Below are 21,152 nucleotides of genomic sequence, written 5' to 3'. Positions count from 1 at the left end.
CTGGTCATGTTAGATTGTCCCATAAAATGTCCTGAGATTTTCCCTTTCTCTAAGTTGGTCAGTACAGAAAATTCACATTACAGCGTATGATAGTACTATTCTATTTAGCTTGTATCAAATATTCCAAATTTATCTTATTTGTTCAAATATATTACCTTCTGCTATTCCCTGATAATATTCCCTTGATGCTATAAAATAAGTTTTTTCTAGTAATGTAAAATCTGAGGTATTCACAGTGGGATCCAAGAGTGGTCCCTTCATTATATTGCACCTTCCCCTGTTTTTTTTAGATCTGACTTTTCATTTAAGGTCCATGAGTGGCCTTTTAAGTTTGTTAGGGAAGGTTAGCCTCTATATAGGCATTATATATTAATATGACAAGTAATGTTATCATATAGTGTACTACAATGTTCTCTGTCTGTTTGTGATGCTTGTATGCCTATCCTTAGTACCTCAATAAAAATCTTAAAAAGAAAAATAAATTAATTTATCAGGTAAGCATAAATTATTTTTTCTTTCATAAAGGTGGTGACAGTCCACAGTCTATTACTCCTGGGAATTTATACCCAAGCTGTAGAGTAATCTTGACGGGACCAGACTTATTCTATTTCAAACACATTGGATGATTAGTTCTTTTTGTCTTTTTTTTAGTTAATCATACAGACAAAAAAAAAATATATAAAATTATATAAATGTATTTATATTAAATGCCCAAAAACATCTGCCTGAAGGACCTAACTACCAAAAGCTGCTTCAGAAGAATTTAAAAACATATGTAAGGAAGACCAAAAAACTGACTTGCAAATTAAATCAAGAGAGGCCTCATTCTTTAAGGTGAAGTAGCAACTGATCTGGTAGAATGGGTAGTAATCCATTTAGAAGGAAACTGACCTGCTTCCAAGATTTATGGGAAAAAAAAGCTTTAACCAAGAGGCTAATGAAACGACAATAGCCGTTTGACCCTTTCTGGAACCAGAAAAATTAATAAACAAGATAGAAGATTGTAAAATTAATACAAAATATTTTTTTTTTTAAAAATCAAAAAAAAAAAAAAAAAAAAAAAAAAAAAAATCGGTAAAAGCATGCAAAATAAAACTTAAAAACTCAGACCACATTAAAATAATGGAGACGTTTTGCTACAATTCTTTCAATTAGAACACAAAATCAAACTTCCTTATCCTGAAAAGAAAAAACAATATAAGGATGCTCACCACAAAGAGCAGACAAATACACTCCTCTAGCAGAAGAAATAGCCAAAAGAAAAAATCTTCCAGGACAAAAACAGAATATCCACAACATGCATAGGTTCAAAAAGGAGGAACCTGCAAAACTCTGAAAACCAAATAAGATTCCAAGAAGGAGAAATTGGTTAATCACAGGCTAAAGCATGACTAAGGCCTGGATAAAATTCAGAATATTCAGCAAACTTCCAGCTAGATTACGAGTCTTGCGTTATGAGTGAAAAAGCAGCGTTAAGCCTCATAACGCTGCTTTTTTACTACCGCTGGTATTACAAGTCTTGCAGATTTAGGGGCACCGCACACTTTTTTTGGCCTTACCGCAAATCAACTTATGCAAATTGCATATAGTCTTTTTTCTTTTGTCTTGAGGACATCTTGCTGCTTGGATGAAGACTTCTCCCGGTAAGTGGATCTTCGGGGGTTAGTGTTAGGATTTTTTTATGGGTGTATTGGGTGGGGTTTTTTTTAGGTTAGGGCTTTGGGACGCAATAGAGCTAAATGCCCTTTTAAGGGCAATGCCCATCCAAATGCCCTTTTCAGGGCAATGGGGAGCTTAGGTTTTTTTAGGGTTTTCTTTGGGGGGTTGGCTGTGTGGGTGGTGGGTTTTACTGTTGGGGGGGGGTTTGTATTTTTTTTACAGGTAAAAGAGCCGATTTCTTTGGAGCAATGCCCGCAAAAGGCCCTTTTAAGGGCTATTGGTAGTTTAGTTTAGGCTAGGTTTTTTTTTAATTTTGGGTGGGCTTTTTTTATTTTGATAGAGCTATTGGATTAGGTGTAATTAGTTTAAAGACCTTGTAATTTGTTTTTTATTTTCTGTAATTTAGTGGGGGGGTTTGTAATTAGCTAATTTTATTGAATTTAGTTAATTGTATTTAATTTAGGGAATTTATTTAATTGTAGTGTTAGGTGTTAGTGTAACTTAGGTTAGGTTTTATTTCACAGGTAAATTTGTATTTATTTTAGCTAGATAGTTATTAAATAGTTAATAACTTGCCTGTAAAATAAAAATAAACCCTAAGCTAGCTGCAATGTAACTATTAGTTATATTGTAGCTATCTTAGGGTTTATTTTATTGTTAAGTATTTAGTTTTAACAGGAATAATTTAGTTAATTATAGGAATTTTTATTTAGATTTATTTGAATTATATTTAAGTTAGGGGGTGTTAGGGTTAGACTTAGATTTAGGGGTTAATAAATATAATATAGTGGCGGCGACGTTGGGGGAGTCAGATTAGGGGTTAATAAATGTAGGTAGGTGGCGGCGATGTTAGGGGCGGCAGATTAGGGGTTAATAATATTTAAATAGTGTTTGCGATGCAGGAGTACGGCGGTTTAGGGGTTAATATGTTTATTATAGTAGTGGCGACGTTAAGGGCGGCAGATTAGGGGTTAATAAGTGTAGGTAGGTTGCGGCGACATTGGGGAGGGAGCTTAGGGGTTAATAAATACTATGTAGGTGTTGTCGGCGATGTTGGGGGCAGCAGATTAGGGGTTCATAAATATAATGTAGGTGGCAGCGATGTCCGGAGCGGCAGATTAGGGGTTAATAAGTATAATGCAGGTGTTGGCAATGTCGGGGGCGGCAGATTAGTGGTTAATAAGTGTAAGATTAGGGGTGTTTAGAATCAGGGTTCATGTTTGGGTGTTAGGTGTAAACATAAAATGTGTTTCCCCATAGGAATCAATGGAGCTGCGTTACTGAGCTTTACGCTGCTTTTTGGCAGGTGTTAAGACTTTTTCTCAGCCGGCTCTCCCCATTGATGTCTATGGGGAAATCGTGCACGAGCACGTACAACCATCTTACCGCTGACTTAAGCAGCGCTAGTATTGGAGTGCGGTATGGAGCACAATTTTGCTCTACGCTCACTTCTTGCCTTTTAACGTCGGGTTACTGAAAACCTGTAATACCAGCGCTGTAGGTAAGTGAGCGGCGACAATAACATGCAAGTTAGCAACGTACCCCTCTTACCGCAAAACTCGTAATCTAGCCGTTCTTGTGAAATCAACGAACTAGCGGATAAACCCTTACCCAAACCATTCTGAAGAAATTGAAGAATTCTAAAGGAGTGCCGACTGAAACCATGTTCCACACACCAGGAAACAGAAAACCAAACATTTTAATAAATCTTTATTGTCATGGGTTTACCAAGAGATACCAAGAGAAAAAGAGAAAATTTGATAATAGGAGTAAATTAGAAAGTTGCATGCTCTATCTAAATCATGAACGAAAAAATTTGGGTTCAGTGTCCCTTTAAGCAGATATAAAATATCAGACTCAAAAACAAAATTTAGCTAGTGCTCCAACTAGGGCCCAAAGGATAAATATATGGAAGAACACAGAGAATATATAAAAGAGTGTGAATACACAAATAAGATATAAAAACAAGAGTATATACAAAAAAAAAAAAATCAGAAATACATAAAAGGTTTAATAAGCGAGACTCAAACAAAAAGACATCTCCCCTTGTGCTGGGTGAAAATAAAATGGTACCTTTAAAAATAAGCCACCACAATATGAAATTGAATGTTAGTTTGCTTCCATAGAATTATAAGAAGTACAATCACGTGATCAGAGTTTTCCAATGGCTAATAAACTCACGTGACATAGTGTACCAATCCTGTTGGCCGTATATATATATATATATATATATATATATATATATATATATATATATATATATATATATATATCTTATTTTAATTCTATGGAATCAAACTAACATTCGATTTCATATCGTAGTGGCTCACTTTTAAAGTTACCATTTTAATAGAAATTTTATTTTCACTCAGCACAAAGGGAGACGTCCCTATACCGTTTTATATATTAGCGCTTTTTATTTGAGTCTTTTTCATTAAACTATATGTATTTCTGATATACTCATGTTTTTAGATCTTATTTGTGTATTCATGCTCTTATATATTATCTGTGTTCTTCCATATATGTATCCTTTGCTCCCTAGTTGGAGCGCTAGCTAAATTCTGCTTTTGAGTCTACGATTCTTATCTTTTATAAAGAATTGTTTCCAAGCATTGTTAGGCTATGAAGCCCCTTTCTTCGCTTCTCGTTCACAGACTGACTTCATCACCTGTTGTTCCAAGTGAAGCTGCCTCATTTCTGCAATCATTCTTAGCACTAATTGTTTTGCATATTCAGACTTTCCATTATTATTTTCATCATCTGTATTGTTATTATTTCTGTTTTTATGGTTAATTTTAATTCTATGTTTATCCTATATTTATGACATTTGCACACTTTGGAATATTTAAGATAATTTTAGTTAGATTGGACTCTTTTCCAAAGAGCGACCTAACAAATGACACATTTACCATTCATTGTAGCTTGGGCGCCCCCTTGGGATATATCCATGCTATATATATCTCTAGCGATTCCGAGTCTGGTCCACTGTTTACTGGGAGTCTCCACTTGCTTTTACTGACCAGCAGGGTGCAGATCTGAGGCAGTACCTAGTGGCTGCCAAGTGAGGCAGGGTAGCTCTGGTGATCTTTATAGTGGTGATCAATGCCTGTCTGCCGTTGCTATGTAGGGACTATATGAGCTAAGAACAGTGTGGGTAGAGATGGAGTAATTGTATACTTATATTTTACAAATTGCATAGCCACAGTTCGTAATAATGTTTCTGGCTACTAAATCTATAATTTGTTATTGATCTATATGTAAATTTGTTATCTGGCTCATAAAGTTGTATATGTAGTGCCTCAATATTCTGACTGCATTCTAAATGTAAGTATGGCAATCTGTGTGTAAAGCAATATACATGAGTAAGAGAGATAAACTAAAGTGAAGGTTAAGTTATAGCTTTCAAATTTCATTATTAAACTTCTATGCATATTAAATATCTAGTCGCTATATTAATTTTTTGCAATCACTTTTTATTTTTATTATTTTATACAGTCTATTTTGCTTACTGTTCCCTTCTATTCTCCTCCCATTAGTTGTTTCCTGGTTTTTGATCCAGTGACATATAGAGCAGTCCCACCCGCTCTATACGTGTCTAGCAGGCTCGTGCACGGTGACTATTCAAAACTGCGCATGCTCAGCATTCTCCGACTCGCATCAATGAGCATGCGTTAAACAAGTTAATTGCCAATTTCAGCGAATGCGTCCGCAATATAGTGTGACGTTTCTGGCACAAATTAAATAACAAGATCTAGTGTGGGGTAAATCATTTAATGCCATTAAAGAAGCCGATTGTATAGCCGATTGTATAGTGTTGCAGCTTGTCGTGGAACTGCAGTTACCGAACAGTGCTTAAATAATATTTTCAATGCGCATGCGCGAAACGGGGCCACGCTCGCTTTCCCGATGCAAACAGAGAACACTGGCGCATGCGCATATTGTCACAGTAACTGCTGACGTCAATTGACGACCGCCTAACGGCCAAAAAGTCAATTGGCTAGCAAAAAAAACGTGATCAGACTTAACAAAAAAAACGGGGGTTGATTTACTGATAGCGAAATTACAAACAAAGAATTGATATATCTAAGGAACGATTTAGAAGTAAAAGTATTGATGAATGAAACTGCTATTTATTTTTTGAGATAAACACAAAATTTCATCAGAGCTGATCAAAGTTAACCTTCACTTAAGTATGTGTTAATATCTCAGAATCGTTTAGCTTAAATTAAATATGTAGATACACTTACAGCATGGGCTCACATACAGAGGCAGATAATGTGTGTTTGAGGGTGATGCATTTATAGCTACAGCATGTGCTGGCATATAGAGACACATGAAATGTGTTTAGGGCTTGAGCATTTACAGCTACAGTATATGCTGGTATACAGAGGCAGATAATGTGTTTGAAGGTGATAAGAGTTTTTTGGCTACAGCAATTACAGCTACAGCAGGCAGGTGATATTTTTTGGGCTGGTGCACTAACAGCTACAGATTGGACTGGAAAACAGAGGCAGGTGATAAGTTTTTGGGACTTGTGCACTTACAGCTACAGCATGTGCTGGTATACAGAGGCAGATGATATATGTTTTGGGCTGGTGCACTTACAGCTACAGCATGTGCTGGTATACAGAGGCAGATGCTATATGTTTTAGGCTGGAGCACTTACAGCTACAGGATGTTCTGGTATACAGAGGCTGATGATATATGTTTTGGGCTGGAGCACTTACAGCTACAGCATGTGCTGGTATACAGAGGCAGATGCTATATGTTTTGGGCTGGAGAACTTACAGCTACAGCATGTGGTGGTATACAGAGGTAGATAAGAACCAGGGTGGAAAAAAAACAATTTTTTTTTTAAGTTAAAAAAAAAATAATCAGATTTAAATAATAGTTTCTAATTAAGATACATTATAATCCAAAAGTTATTCATCCTGAAATAAGGATTAGTCTTTAATTATGTAGCATGAGGCTGTATATTCATGACTGTAATATTTAACTTTTTTTTTTTTTTTTTTTAATAATTCCATTAATCCATTCACAATGCCATGCTCTTCCAAAGGTTTCTGAAAGATTATTTTGGGCAATTTTTTTATCTCGAGGATCTCACATATTCTTGGTTTTGAACTTGTGTATTGTATCTGTACAAATATCATGCCCCCTCTTCATTGCAAAATGCTATAAAATAAACATACAAAGTTGAGAAATGGGGGGGGGGCATGTCCTAGCAGCGTTTTGGAAAGGGCACACATCTCATGACTATCAAACATCCATAACAGCATCTATATCAGATTTCTCAAAAATCGTAATGCCTTACAATGAGTGACTCTGCTACTTTTTTCTTTTGATGTTTTCATAATACTAGAGCCACAAATTGGACATATAAGGCTAGAGGTTAACATAATAGACCGTAACACATCTCCGGAATCTTATCATGAGGAGTCTTACATTGATAGCCAGAACCCATGCTTGCCAAAGCGCCATTACAACACCTGGACGCCATCTTTATTAGAGTGGAAGAACTTTTTCAGTCCCTTATGGACAAGATGCTACCAGATCACATACTACAAAGTATTGGGGACAGTACTATGGGACTTAGAAAGCCAGCCCATATTATGGATACACAGCTTCTCTCCGATAGTGAAAAGCCACTCCATCAGACATCGATGAATGAATGAAGAAAACGTTTCAGGTAAAGATTACAGACAGCACAAGATACTTCAATGCCTTCTATTAATAAATTACACCGGATCCCGACTTTAGATATGCCGAGAGCTATGGCATTCTGCCATCACTTCAGCTAACATCGAGGGCGGGAGTTGGGTCACTTGCAGCTCTATTCAACCTTGATGACGCTCCATGCCTCTGATGGCCGATAACCACTCTGTCGGCTCAAACCCTACAGGACATTACAATATCTATCACCGCAATTTTGTATGAGATTGTTAATGGACTTCAAAACTAATGGTATGCCAACATGGACCCTGCCTTGTAAAAGGGGATTTGGAGGGGGGCGGAGCCTACAGCTGTTGCGGAAGGTCGTGTATATGAAGAGCTCCCGACTCTTACTTGGATATAACTATTATTCTCTCTTTTAAAAAATAACTTTTGCACCTGGCACCTTTGTGAAAGTGCCCTGAAGTTTTCCTAGAGGAGTTAGCGAGATAATATTATATAGACGGCTCATCCTATGTTCCTCAGCTAGATTGCATGGAAGCTGACCGCATGGCAAGCAGGCCTAATTTGTGACTCAGTTACTCTGTGCCGTCGAGGCTGCCGCACATATTACCCCCCCCCCCTGGATCTTGATGACTCTGGGTAAATAGCAGCATATTACTGCTGCCCTTATTTCTGTACCACCACAACAATTTCACAAAGGAACCGGTAACCAGTATTTACCTTAGTAATGGCGCCGGCGGAGGTAGTCTTAAGGGAACTCAGCGCACTCCTTGCCTCTCACCAGGCAGCCTTTACAGACATGCTACATGAAGCCTGTAGCTCTATCCGGAAAGCCATATATAAAGAATGCATTAAGGACACTCTGAATGGGGAACTTTCCATGTCTAGTGATTTTTTAGAGCCCTGGCAGTCACCAGCTTTGGCCTCTCACCGCAGCATTATGGAAACTAGCCAGCAGACCCCCTGTGAGGATCCCCAGATCGCGGGTGCACTTCGGACCTCCTACGACCTGTTAGGACAGACCTGCAACAGTTTGGTATCAGTGACCCAGACTGCTGAGAAAAAACGCGGACCTAAAGTCCCCTTCGCGACTGAGGCTACAAAGTATAGGCAGCCCTGGACCCCACAGATTGCGGCAAACTCCGATATGGCTAGATCTAAAGGACTTGCAAATATGCAAATATTCCCCAGAGAGGAATAGATTGTGCTACCAGCGAGCACTTACCAGTCAACAATCCACAGGCTGAGTGCTTCTTTCCCTTAAGGAGAGGTGAAACCCCTATCACTGGCGACAAGAAAAGGCAGATATATTCCAGAAAAAGATTATACATACTAAAATAAAAAAACTAGCTAGAGATGAGAAGGACTACTTAGAAGGTACAATATATGATTATAGTCCTAAGAATAAGGAAGCTAATTCTAGTATGGATCCACCCACGACCAAAACAGAAGAAAATGCATGGGTTAAAGTCAACTATTATAGGAAACCAAAAGACAAAAAGAAACATATAGTGTATAACAATAACAAAAGTCAAAATACCAAAACAAATAAAAAGAATGACAGAATACACTATCATGAGTCTCCAAGACCATATGGCTATCGGAATGTTCCCAATTGGGAATTTGATAGCCATGGGTCCAAGAAAAACTCATATTATAAACATACACCGGAATTTAGACCACAATCACACATTAGAGAATATGACAATTCCCCTACTACTTCCGGACATAGTAATTTTAATAAAAATAGGAATAGACATTTATCATACAATAATAAGGGCCATTCATTTAATAAACCACAGGGTTTTCAATACGAACAGAAACAAACCTACAATCCACCACATTTGAGACAGGCCCCAATACGTCTGAAACAACTAGAAAGGAAAGAGGAGAGGGTATACCATCAGACACCACAACAGGGAACACCAAGAAAAAGATCTTACGCAAACGTGGCAGCAGAGGGAGAGCTAAGTCATCCAAAAAGGCGAAACTTGAACGAATGAAAGGAAATATATTTAATCTATCTGACCATGTACTCATGAGGAAATTTGTGTTTTAAATAGAGGTCTTTCTTTTTGCCCTTCAAACAATCATGATTTGTTTGAACTTTTTGTAGACCTAAATAAGTTTGTACGAAAATTGTCTATTCAGCGCTACTTTTGTGAGAAAAAACTCAAAGGTTCAGACCTACAACCTATTCTCACAAATGAGATGGATGAACGGCCTTATACTGACATCATTTATTATGATTCAGAGAACCTGTATGATGAATTGTTTGAGAATTATATCCATTCTGGTTTAAATTCTAGATCCAACTTTAATCCGTCTAATAAGGGGTCTAATATAGAACTCTTTCAGCAACTTGTTCTAGATGAATTTGAAAAAATACCCAGAGAAAATATAAAACATTCAAATTTGAACAGATATGAAGTTAAAGCTCTGTCCAGACTAGCTTTCAACAAAAATCTGGCCATCAGGCAAGCAGATAAAGGGGGAGGAATAGTCCTACAAAATATGGCGGACTATATAAAAGAGGCTGATAGGTTATTACTTGATACTGAATATTACAAAGTACTAACATTTAATCCAACTAAAAAATATCTTGCAAATTTAATCAAATTAGTTGACAAAGGTTGGTTAGAAGGTATCCTTACAAAGAGGGATAGAGATTATTTGATTCCTTATACACCCAATTTAGCATACTACTATCATCTCCCCAAGATCCACAAAAGTTTGGTGGATCCCCCGGGGAGACAATTATTTCAGGCATTGGCAATTTAACATGCTACCTGTCTGAGTATGTGGATCAATTCTTGAAAAAATCAGTAGTAATGTTACCATCCTACCTTAAAAATACTCCAGACCTCATTTATAAAATGTCAAATATTCGCAAAGCTGAGAGAGAATTAGTATGGTTAACTTGTGATGTCTCAGCTTTATACTCCAACATAGCTCACCATTTGAGGGTTGAAGCAAGCGAATACTATCTTAAAAAAGATATATATTTACCAGCAAAACAGAGGGACTTTTTATTGGAGTGCATTAATTTTGTTTTAAAGAACAACTATTTTGTATATCAGGAAAGGTTCGATCTGCAGGTAAAAGGAACGGCCATGGGGACCAGATTCGCCCCAAGTTTTGCTAATCTCTTCATGGGCATGTTTGAAGATAAATATATCTACCCATCGAAATTTGGGGCGAGTCTGGTCTTCTATGGCCGTTTCATAGATGACCTGCTATTCATCTGGGAGGGCAGTAAATAGGAAGCGCAATGCTTTGTGGACAGTCTTAATGCCAATGATATGGGTATTTGCTTTACAGCAAAAATGGACTCTGAGTATAGAATTTCTAGATCTAATATTAGAATGGGATAAAGAAGGTAAAGTTACCACCAAGACCTTCTTTAAATCAGTTGATGCGAATAGCTATCTGAATTACAGGAGTAATCATCATCATCATCTACCCTGGAAAAATAACATTCTTTACAATCAGTTTTGCAGGATACGTAGAGTTTGCACAGACTTAGACACCTTTGACAGCCAAGCTTCAATACTCAGAAATAGATTCTCAGAGAAAAATTATCCCAATGCATTGGTAGAGGATAGCTATTTAAAAGCAAGACAAAAGCCTCAAGATGATTTCTTTGTTAGTTATAAAAATACAAATATGGGTTTACAAGGATCCAAAATAGGAGTCAATTCAATAAGGGAAAACAAAAGACCATTGAATGAGGTACGGTTCATTACCCAATATAATAATAACCTTTACAAAATCAGGAATATCTTAAGTAAATATTGGCATATTTTGACAAGTGATTCCCTATTGAAAGACAATATAGGTATCACTCCAAATTGTACTTTTACAAGGGCCCCAACTTTAAAGAACAAACTTGCACCCAGCAAGATTGTAATGAAGAAATATTGTCCATCTATGGACAATAGAAAACATTTTCCAGCCAAAAATAAAATATTAGGAAAACCCGTTTTTTTCAAATGCAATCGTCCGAATTGTGGCCTTTGTGAATTTACAAAAGGTGGAAAACTCGAATTTTCGTCCTTTGTGAGCAAAGAAAAGTTTCAGATCACTACCCATTTCACTTGTGATTCCTCATTTGTGGTTTACATGCTTGAGTGCATGTGTGGGGTCCAATATATAGGGAGGACCTCCAGACCTCTCAAAAAAAGATGGGGTGAACACAAGAGAAATATAACTAAAAACATCAAAAACCATAGTGTTCCGAGACATGTTGCAGAATGTCATCCTAATAATCATGATACCTTTAGCATCTTTCCACTTGAGCACATTGTCCCCAAGTGGGGCAGAAACAGATTTTTGCATTTGAGGCAAAGGGAGACATTCTGGATATGGAAATTAAAGACCTTGTCTCCGGGTGGCTTAAATGCAAATATCGATAAGGCTGCATTTAACTGAGTTTTGAGTCCGGGGTCCTATTTTAATTTTAGGATTTTTTTCCCCCTTTTCTTTTTATATACACGTATGTTGTATTTAATATTGACTCCATCACATATTTGAGGTCTTACCAATAAACCACATACAAAATAAATAGGCTATAGAATACACCATATATCACACCAGTATATATATTATCAGCGATTGTACATATTTGAATTGCAAAATGACAAATATGTTTCTAACATTCTTTTATTATGCCTAATTATATCTGAGGCATTATTACACCCCAATTTTCAGGTATTAGATTTGAAATTTGACCAAGCTAGGTTTTGTTAATATCTCCCTGAACACCTTATATTCCTTATTCCGCTTATGTGCACTTTGACATATGGATTTTGACACATTAGGTATTATACATGTTGTATATATACTGTTATATCCCAATATAATATACCGAAATGAATATATTACATAGATCTTGCAATAGGGTCAGACTCCCAAGCGTAGATTTCACTCGCCGCAATCTAGGAATAAGACAGATCACTTCACACTTAGCTTAGTGAAGTTTTGATAGGGAAATAATAATCAACAACATTTATTTCATTTTATTTTATTAGTTGTTTTATTATATTGTGACAAACATATTTTTAATCATCATGCTTGATTAATTTTGTATCTACAACAGATAGTAATTTTGTTTGATAAAAACGGTCTATGGATAGATTTGAATTTTATTTTTATTTCAATCATCTGTTGTTTAACTACATTATATATATTTTATTATATATGTTAATATATGATGTGTGTTTTTTAATATTATAGTTTTTTTCTTGTAGGAAATAGTAAATGTATTATTATTCAATATACGTATTATGTACAGGGTACCCATAGTAGCATTTATAGGATGTGCCGTTAGCGTTTCACTGAATTAGTAAGATATTATATACACATTAACATGTGTGGTACATACTGGCTCTTTAAAATACAAAATTTGAAATATGAATAACTAAATCGTAAACTGTAGAACAATCCACATATATGGTGGCAGCGGCAAAACGCCGCAAAGATAGAGCGCGGATAGGCTAAATCAATAACCGCACACCCACGGATGAGAAACCAATCAGAAACTTAGACACCGGTCACACCTATACACATGCGCAATGGGTACCACTAGACGCCGAAAATCGGCGATAAAAGTTCGTGGAATTTTAAATTATGTATGCACCTGATGAAACGGTCACCTAAGACCGAGAAACGTTGTGCTGCTGTAATAAAGTCAGTTTGATTTTAGACTTTGTTTCCAAGAAACTTTTTTGTGCTATACACTTGGAGAAAGGCTTTTTATTATACCAAGCGTTTTTAAGCACATGAATAACTACATCGGTATCTCTACTGGGTAAAGTGATCTTGAACACAGGAGAAGAGGTTTGTTGGAGGGTGAGAGCCTATCTACAACCGGCGTTCCTGTGGGGAGAAAGACACAGCCAGTTATATCTAAGAAGTTGATCGATCTATGCGAGTGTGTGAGTCAGTTGGACGACTCTTACGGTTCCAGAAGGCGTTTGTGACACTTCTCAAGTGTCTGGGAGCTTGTAAGTACCAACCTAACTTGCTATTAGGGGGCCTGTATTTTCCACTGACCAGGCACTATGGTGGCGCCTTCTTCTTTATTTCATACACTGGCGACAGCCTCTGCCTGCAGGGAATGATGAGACCTCAACAAAGATCTTCACGCAAGTTGAGATCACCACATTCAGGATCCCTTACTCAGGCGAGTAGTCACCAGGAAGATCGACACGGAGTGGGTTAAAAAGGCGATGAGGGCTAAGTTATACCCCAGAACTAAGATAACAAGCCCAAAACATTGCAGTGATTAACATTCATTCCTTTTGTGTGATGCCTTTCCAGAGCGGGGCTGCATATTAACTAAACAGCTGCCTCCTTTATTTATTTGACGGCTATGTGACTGGGACATAATAAAGGATTACAGAGCATTATAATCAATTTGACCCTAAATGCTACTTAAGCCCTGCAGACTTGGCGCCCCTGAAGTCACAGACTTAAAAAAGACATCAGCTAGGGTCCTTTCTGTTCGACTCTCCTAACATCTGTGGTATATGTCTATCCAGGGCTAGACCTGCTTTGTTCCATTGGTTTATATATTATATGGCTTTTGATTTTGCTGCAGACGACTAGGCTCATTAACACACTGTTAAGTTATCGGATGCCTGTTGCACCCGCATAGATGTTTAGCTACAGATGAGTGTAAGCTGTCAAAACGGTAAATTGTACTAGGCATCATGAATGTTAAATGTACGCTCACACTTCTACTGCAGATGGATTACTCATTTGCCACTTGGTCTGGAGAATAATGTTTACTTTGAGCAGAATGCATGTTTTATTAGCATTTAAATATTACTTTATAGTGCAACGCAGCCTGTTAACTGGATCTTAATACTATTACTTAGTTTACAGTCCTGTGCATATTTGTATGAAACACTGGGTCTCTTTGTTTGGAGATATAATCCAATGCACTCCCTCCCACTAGAAGCCCCAACTATTTCCCCTGAGATATCAAGCTCACCACCTCATTATTCATATTGATGACTTCTAGGACCCTTTGTATTCCCATATGTACAGTATATAGGCTACACCCTGATAGATCTCCTCTGACTCCCATGCTGCTGTATAGCCAGTTCCCTTATTGCCTAATTTGATACACATACTTTGTGAATGTTTGTTTTCTAATATTCTTACTATCTGTGTTAAAACCCCACTAACTTCATATAATTGTTGTTTAATTGGTATATCTTGCTGTGGGATATATTTATACTATATAAAGTTATACTCATACATATTTGTTATATCAATAGTTAAAAAGGTTTATAAAGGTCCAAAAGTGACCTTATATGATTGTAATTCTCCTACTATCCATTTTACTAGCTTAGTTGGTGGTCCAAAAGTGGCCTCATCAGTTTCAAGGAGATACACAAAACAAACAATGTGGGTTAGAGTTTGTTGTCTTTTGATATATAATGAAGGTACTATTTAGATAATTGTTTTTATTATTGAATTTTACACTCCTGTATAAGCCGCAATTTTTTTAATCCGGGTTATGATTTACTGCTGTGAAGTGTAATGGCTGTACAACCCTTCTTTAAAAGTGCCTGTATGACTAATGACTATGTTCCTTTAACCCTCAATAAAAATTATTTTTTTTTTAAAAAAAGGGGATTTGGATTTCCCCATTGTAATCCTGCTTGAACTTTTAACACTTACATGCCGTGCTTTTACACGTACAGGTTTGATCGAGCCTTCAGAGAGGGTTAATGTGATATGGATTGGATCCTTATGCCTCAAGTTGCTGTGTATACATGTATAATCTATATTTAGGTGCAACATTATCTAATAATATGGTTGTCTACGTGTTTTACTGTTAAAGTTGTGTTTTATAGTAAGGTGCTATGGTTAAGGATATTATTTCAATCCCATATAATGCAGAAATCATCTAATATTTCTTTCTTTAGCACATAATATTGTACTTTATTTCATAGCACTTAGGATAATTGGATATTATCTATATGTAGTTCTGTTGACATTCTAATGTTCAGAATGCAATTAAGAAACTAGATCTATCTCCTAGTAATGATTTTATAATATAGTACTACGCAAGTTTGCCCCTACGCTGTGGCATGTGGCCGGAGCCGAGGGTGAAGGCAGAATAATACTAGTTACACTCAAGACCAAGGCGTATTCCAATTCATCACAAGCCTACTAAGATTTTAGATTTAATTTATATAAAAATGTACCGACTTCGCTTCCCTCCTATCATGCATTTGAGAGTTTAGCTATATTAATCTGCTAATAAGTCTATTTAATTTTTTGGCCACTAGATGGCACCAATAGCATAGCAAGACACTGCAACGATAACTACTATACTGATTTATATTTGGGAGCTGGACCAAAAACTAATTACTCCACCAAATTTGGCATTTAACTTTAATAAGGCTTCTACTTTTTTAAGGTAAGTTATGCTTATCCTGCATAGTTTTATTGTGTGGGGTGGCTGTCCAGTTCTAGCCATTTTCTACAATGTTTTACATTTATTTAAAGGGATACTAAACCCAATTTTTCATTTCATGATTCAGATAGAGCATGCAATTTTAAACAACTATCTATTTTACTCCTATTATCAATTTTTTTTTGTTCTCTTGCAATATTTAGTTAAAAAGCAGGAATGTAATGCCTAGGAGCCAGCCCATTTTAGATTCAGAACCCTGGATAGCACTTGCTTATTGGTGACTACATTTAGCCACCAATAAGCAAGTGTAACCCAGGTACTGAACCAAAAATGGGCCGGCACCTGAGCTTTACATTCCTGCTTTTTAAATAAAGATAGCAAGTGAACGAAGAAAAATTGATAATAGGAGTAAATTAGAAAGTTGCTTAAAATTGCATGCTATTTCTGAATCAAGAAATAAAAAATTGGGTTTAGTGTCCCTTCAAGAAACAATATAGAATAGCTTTAACATTATAAGTAAACTTTATTAGAAAGAACAAAAAGGAACAAAAGAACCCCCCCCCCATAACGTTTAAAAATAGATGTTAAAAGGGACATAAACCCAACATTTTGCTTTCATGTTTCAGATAATGCATATAATTTTCAGATTAACTTCTTTTATCAAATTTGTTTATTCTCTTGGTATAGTTTGTTAATGGGGAGCAATTAACTACTGGGAGCTAGGTGAGCCAACGACAAGTAGTAGTGCATTGCTCCTGAGCCTACCTAGATATGCTTTTCTACAACAAGGAAGAAAATTAGATAAGGGAACAACAATAGAGCAGTGTTTTAAATTACACGTTCTATCTTAACCATTAAAGCTTAATTTTGACTTTACTTTCCCTGTAATGTCATTGCTCCTCTGTAAATCTATTTATCTATGTTGGTCAAATAAGAACCTATTAAACTGGAGATAGTTAACCACCCATTAAAGGGATATTAAACACTAAATAAATATTAGATAGAATGATGAATTGAAAAAAAAAGAGAATAAAATGTAGATGTATTTTGTAAAGTTTCATTAGGTGTTTAAATATTGACAAAACAAGTGTAAAGTTTTAGTGTCTATAAAACAATGAGAGCTGCCATGTTGTAACTTAGGCTACCTTCTCTGCTGTGGCCAATTAGAGACAGTTATAAATAGGTCACTAGAGTGTGCAGCCAATGGCTGTGTGGAATATGTGTTCTGCACTTCCATTTCTAACAGGAACTAAAAAGCTCACGATTTCAGAATGGAATTACAGAAACAGGAGACAAAATAAATAATTAAAGTATTTATGTAAAAAAACATGATTTATATTGATTTAAGTCAAGTCTTACTGACTGTGATTTAAATCAAATCCACCCTGATGACAACTAATGATAACTACTGGAACTTATGATGCCACTGAACAGCATATGGGCCAGTGACAAAACTCAGCTTAGTGTGGACACTGAAGGCATTGTTAGTAACTAGAGTCAACTTGTGTTTAACATTTTTTAAAAGGATAAAAAGGTCAAAAATGAAATTTCCACAGCTGCATTTCAATTTGAAACAGAAGCATTTGTGCAGTATACTTCCATTAGCAAAAATGCTTCTATTAAAAGTGATTACTGTTTTGTGCAGCATCAGACATATGCTCAGAGAGTTGCTAGTGGTGTGTATTGCCTCTGAAAATGTAATTTGTGCCATACATGCTCATACTGACCCTCTGAGAAGTTGTGGTGTTTGAATACTGGTAGTCGGGCCTTCACGGTATATGTGCGTATGCCACAGAAATAAAGTTTTCAAATGTACAGATGCACATTTAATTTTTGACATTTCTATCCCTTTAAAGATGCTTCTGATTAAGAAAAACCTCCTTAGAAATATTCACAGCTCTAAAAAAATACAGCAGCTCTTATTTCTTATTTTAAAATAAGGATAACAACAGTTTTATGATCTTGGCAATAGTTTTTATTTTAGGTAAACTATTTTTTTCACATGCCTGGGGTACACTATTTTCACATTGCAGGAGAGGGGCTGCAGTGTGTAAAATTACCATACACACTGACTGAGGGAGGGGAATTGGGCAGCTTGCAATATGGAAGCTACAAGCAACTATACAGCTGCTGTTACTGTATAATTTTAACTGTGACACAACTTAAAAAATGGGTGTCAAATGACTGGACTGTGTGAGTTGGCCGCTTGCAAATGATCCAAATATTAGTTGAAAAGAAATACTAATATTGCACATCGAATTAACTACATATCCCAGGATGCTTTTCAGTACAGGGCTGGGTACTATCCCACTATACAGGACGGTGTTCTAAAATTTTCCTGGACTTTATAAGAATGTTGGACCGCGTCACTTCCGGTGACGCCACTCAGCTGTGTGACCGCAAATGCATTCAGTACGCATGCGCTCTACTGCGTCACCACATTCCAATCGCAAGGGTCCAGCATTCTTATGGGGCCGAGAATAAGTCCGCGCATGTGTTACACCACAGAACCTAATCTCTAAGCGCACATATATATACGATGGTCACTGTAATTCCCCATCTTTACTATTTTTTTTGCCTCTGTCTGGGGGGTTCAGGGGGGGTGGTTGCCGATACTCTGGCATCCACCCCAAGTGAACCTTGGGGGGGCTTTGCACCCATTGAACGCCCCCAGGCGGAGGCAAAAATAGGTAGTGAAGATGGGGGGAATTACAGTACCCACGTATATATGGTTGATGCAGTGACTCTGAAGCGCATGCGCTCTAAGGGGTTTGCAGTCAGACAGCTGAGTGGTGTCACCGGAAGAGACGCTTTCCAGCATTCTTCTGGGTCCAGGAAAATTTTAGAAGGGCTGTGAGAACAGATCACGAGTAAGAGTATGAACTGTATGGGAAGTCACTGTAAAACACTAGAGTGAGGGCAGATAAACTTACTATGACTTATGAGACAGTTTATATATAGTTTAAATGGACACTGAACCCAATTTTTTTCTTTCATTATTCAGATAGAGCATGAAATTTTAAGCAACGTTCTAATTTACTCCTATTATCAATTTTTCTTCGTTCTCTTGCTATCTTTATTTTAAAAGCAGGAATTTAAATCTTAGCAGCCAGCCCATTTTAGGTTTAGCATCATGGATAGCTAGGGTGACCATATTGCCGCTTTAAAAAGGGACACATGAAAAATACATATATCAGGGCTTTTTTCAGGGCTGTTTAAAGAACCCTGACATATGTATTTTTCATATGTGTCCCTTTTTAAAGCGGCAATATGGTCACCCTATGGATAACGCTTGCTTATTGGAGGCTTACATTTCCCCACCAATAAGCAAGCATAACCCAGGTTTCAACCAAAAATGGTCCGGCTCCTATACATCACATTCCTGCTTTTTAAATAAACATAGCAAGAGAACAAAGAAAAATTGATAATAGGAGTAAATTAGAAAGTTGCTTAAAATTGCATGCTCTATCTGAATCATGAAAGAAAAAATGTGGGTTTAGTGTCCCTTTAAATACACAATCATGTCCCACCATGTGAGAACCAATCAGATTGGAATTGTGGTGTCATTTATTGCATCAACATGGCAGATTGCCATGGAAAAGTCTATGCACAGTGAAGTGACCACAGCATGCACTATCAAGATGAAGGTGTGCTGCACCGATTAACCCCACCAGAGAGGGAGCAATACAATAATATATACGGCAGCAACTGAATACTACCTAGTTCAGAAGCACCAGGTATGAGCCACCTTTAAAGGACAGTCTAATCAAAATTAAACTTTCATGATTCAGATAGGGCATGCAATTTTAAACAACTTACAACAAGTTACTTTTATCATCGATTTGCTTTGTTCTCTTGTTATTCTTTGTTAAAAGCTAAACCAAGGTATGCTCATATGCTAATTTCTAAGCCCTTGAAGGCCACCCACTTATCTTGGCGCATTTTGACAGTTTTTTTCACAGCTAGACAATGCTAGTTCATGTGTGTCATATAGATACCATTGTGCTCACTTTTGTGGGGTTATTTATGAGGCAGCACTGATTGGCTAAAAGCAAGTCTGTCAAAAGAACAGATAAGGGGGTAGTCTGCAGAGGCTTAGATACAAGGTAATCACAGAGGTACAAAGTATATTATAACAGTGTTGGTTTTACAAAACTGGGGAATGGGTAATTATGGGTAATGATTATCTATTTAAACAATACAATTTCTGGAGTAGACTGTCCCTTTAATCACATGATCTTATTAGTAGCCTGGAACTTGTGCCATAGTATTATCTAGAATGGAGGAGTGTACGGCTGACATATTAAAAATAATATTTATGGTGGTAAATACCGACCTCTCCCATCTGGTTAGCGTTTCTGCTTCCTCTTTAGAGTTCTGTTCTTCTTCACCTTCACCCGGTGCTTCCGATACTTGTGTTTCAGGTCTGTCAGTGAACTCCATATTATTGTTTTCTGCTTTCCAATGACGCCATTAGCCAATAGCGACTCACACTGATGTATGGTGACACTAAAGTTTTGACAAGTGTACTCCTGTAACCACATACACCCACAGTAAATAAATTACTTTGTTAACATTGTTCCTGCCAACGCACACGGCCAGGTCTTATGACAACTGATTGTTTTTAAGTTGTCACGTCACCCAATAGTGTGCATAAATGCCATGGGAGACCAGTGACAACAGCTATAGACATTCACTGACATAGAATACAGTTGCTTTCAGTTTCACTAATGCAAACTGCCCGTGTCTGTCTGCTCCTCCTTCAGACTGTGTGACTAGTAACCACCTGACATACTGTACAGCCTCACTCCTCCTCTGTGTATCTGCCCTGATCTAATTACTTCCGTTCCTTGTAGCTTTGCAATCTGATGTGCTGTGTCTCCTCCTCCCCAGTCAGTATATATATAATAGCTGACACACTGCAGTGCAACCTGTCCTGAACCTTACCCCTACACTGAGACCAGGCTAACGGGTTTACACCGCTGTTCCTTTTGGATTACTGTACTCTGCGTGTTGCCCACACCTGAACTAAGATTTAGGAGCAGTGGAGCACCCTGGGATTTCAACATTTGGTTGAGAGCTGCTCAAAGGGACTCAATTGCAAGTGACTTTTTCCAGCACTCATCTCAGTCCTGCACTGGTATAAACTGAAAGGGAATTACGACAAAGAAGTTGGTTTCTTATTCAAGCTGTTTCTTATTCGTGAAATTCTGTTTCTTATTCATGGAAGTTGGTTTCTTACTCATTTTTTTTTTGACTGCTTTAAATACTGGAGTCAAGCTATCAGACACTGTTTTGGAGCTATCAGACAGGTTTAAAACAGTAGTCAAGCTATCAGAGTCCAGACACTTATTTGTTAGTACTTTCTTAAGACTATTAAAGG

At 37.1% G+C, this 21,152-nt stretch overlaps 1 protein-coding gene across 6 annotated transcripts in view; it reads right to left on the bottom strand.

Annotated features, from left to right (window-relative positions):
* ENDOV (endonuclease V) overlaps positions 1 to 20,550 on the bottom strand; it is a 379,967-nt gene extending 359,417 nt beyond the window's left edge. For 2 of the 6 annotated variants that reach the window (XM_053706526.1, XM_053706554.1), the window contains exon 1: positions 20,106 to 20,544. In XM_053706526.1, the coding sequence (XP_053562501.1) occupies positions 20,106 to 20,212 (107 nt within the window). In that variant the 5' untranslated portion in view covers positions 20,213 to 20,544. Of the gene's footprint in view, positions 1 to 20,105 lie in introns of all 6 variants that reach the window. The other 4 variants (XM_053706533.1, XM_053706549.1, XM_053706542.1 and 1 more) reach the window with 4 other exon arrangements.
* Positions 20,551 to 21,152: the final 602 nt, after the last annotated feature.

This window comes from Bombina bombina, chromosome 1 (genome assembly GCF_027579735.1).
Source record: "Bombina bombina isolate aBomBom1 chromosome 1, aBomBom1.pri, whole genome shotgun sequence".
In the NCBI taxonomy this organism is placed as follows: Eukaryota; Metazoa; Chordata; class Amphibia; order Anura; family Bombinatoridae; genus Bombina; species Bombina bombina.
This window is presented reverse-complemented; position numbering and strand designations above follow the sequence as displayed.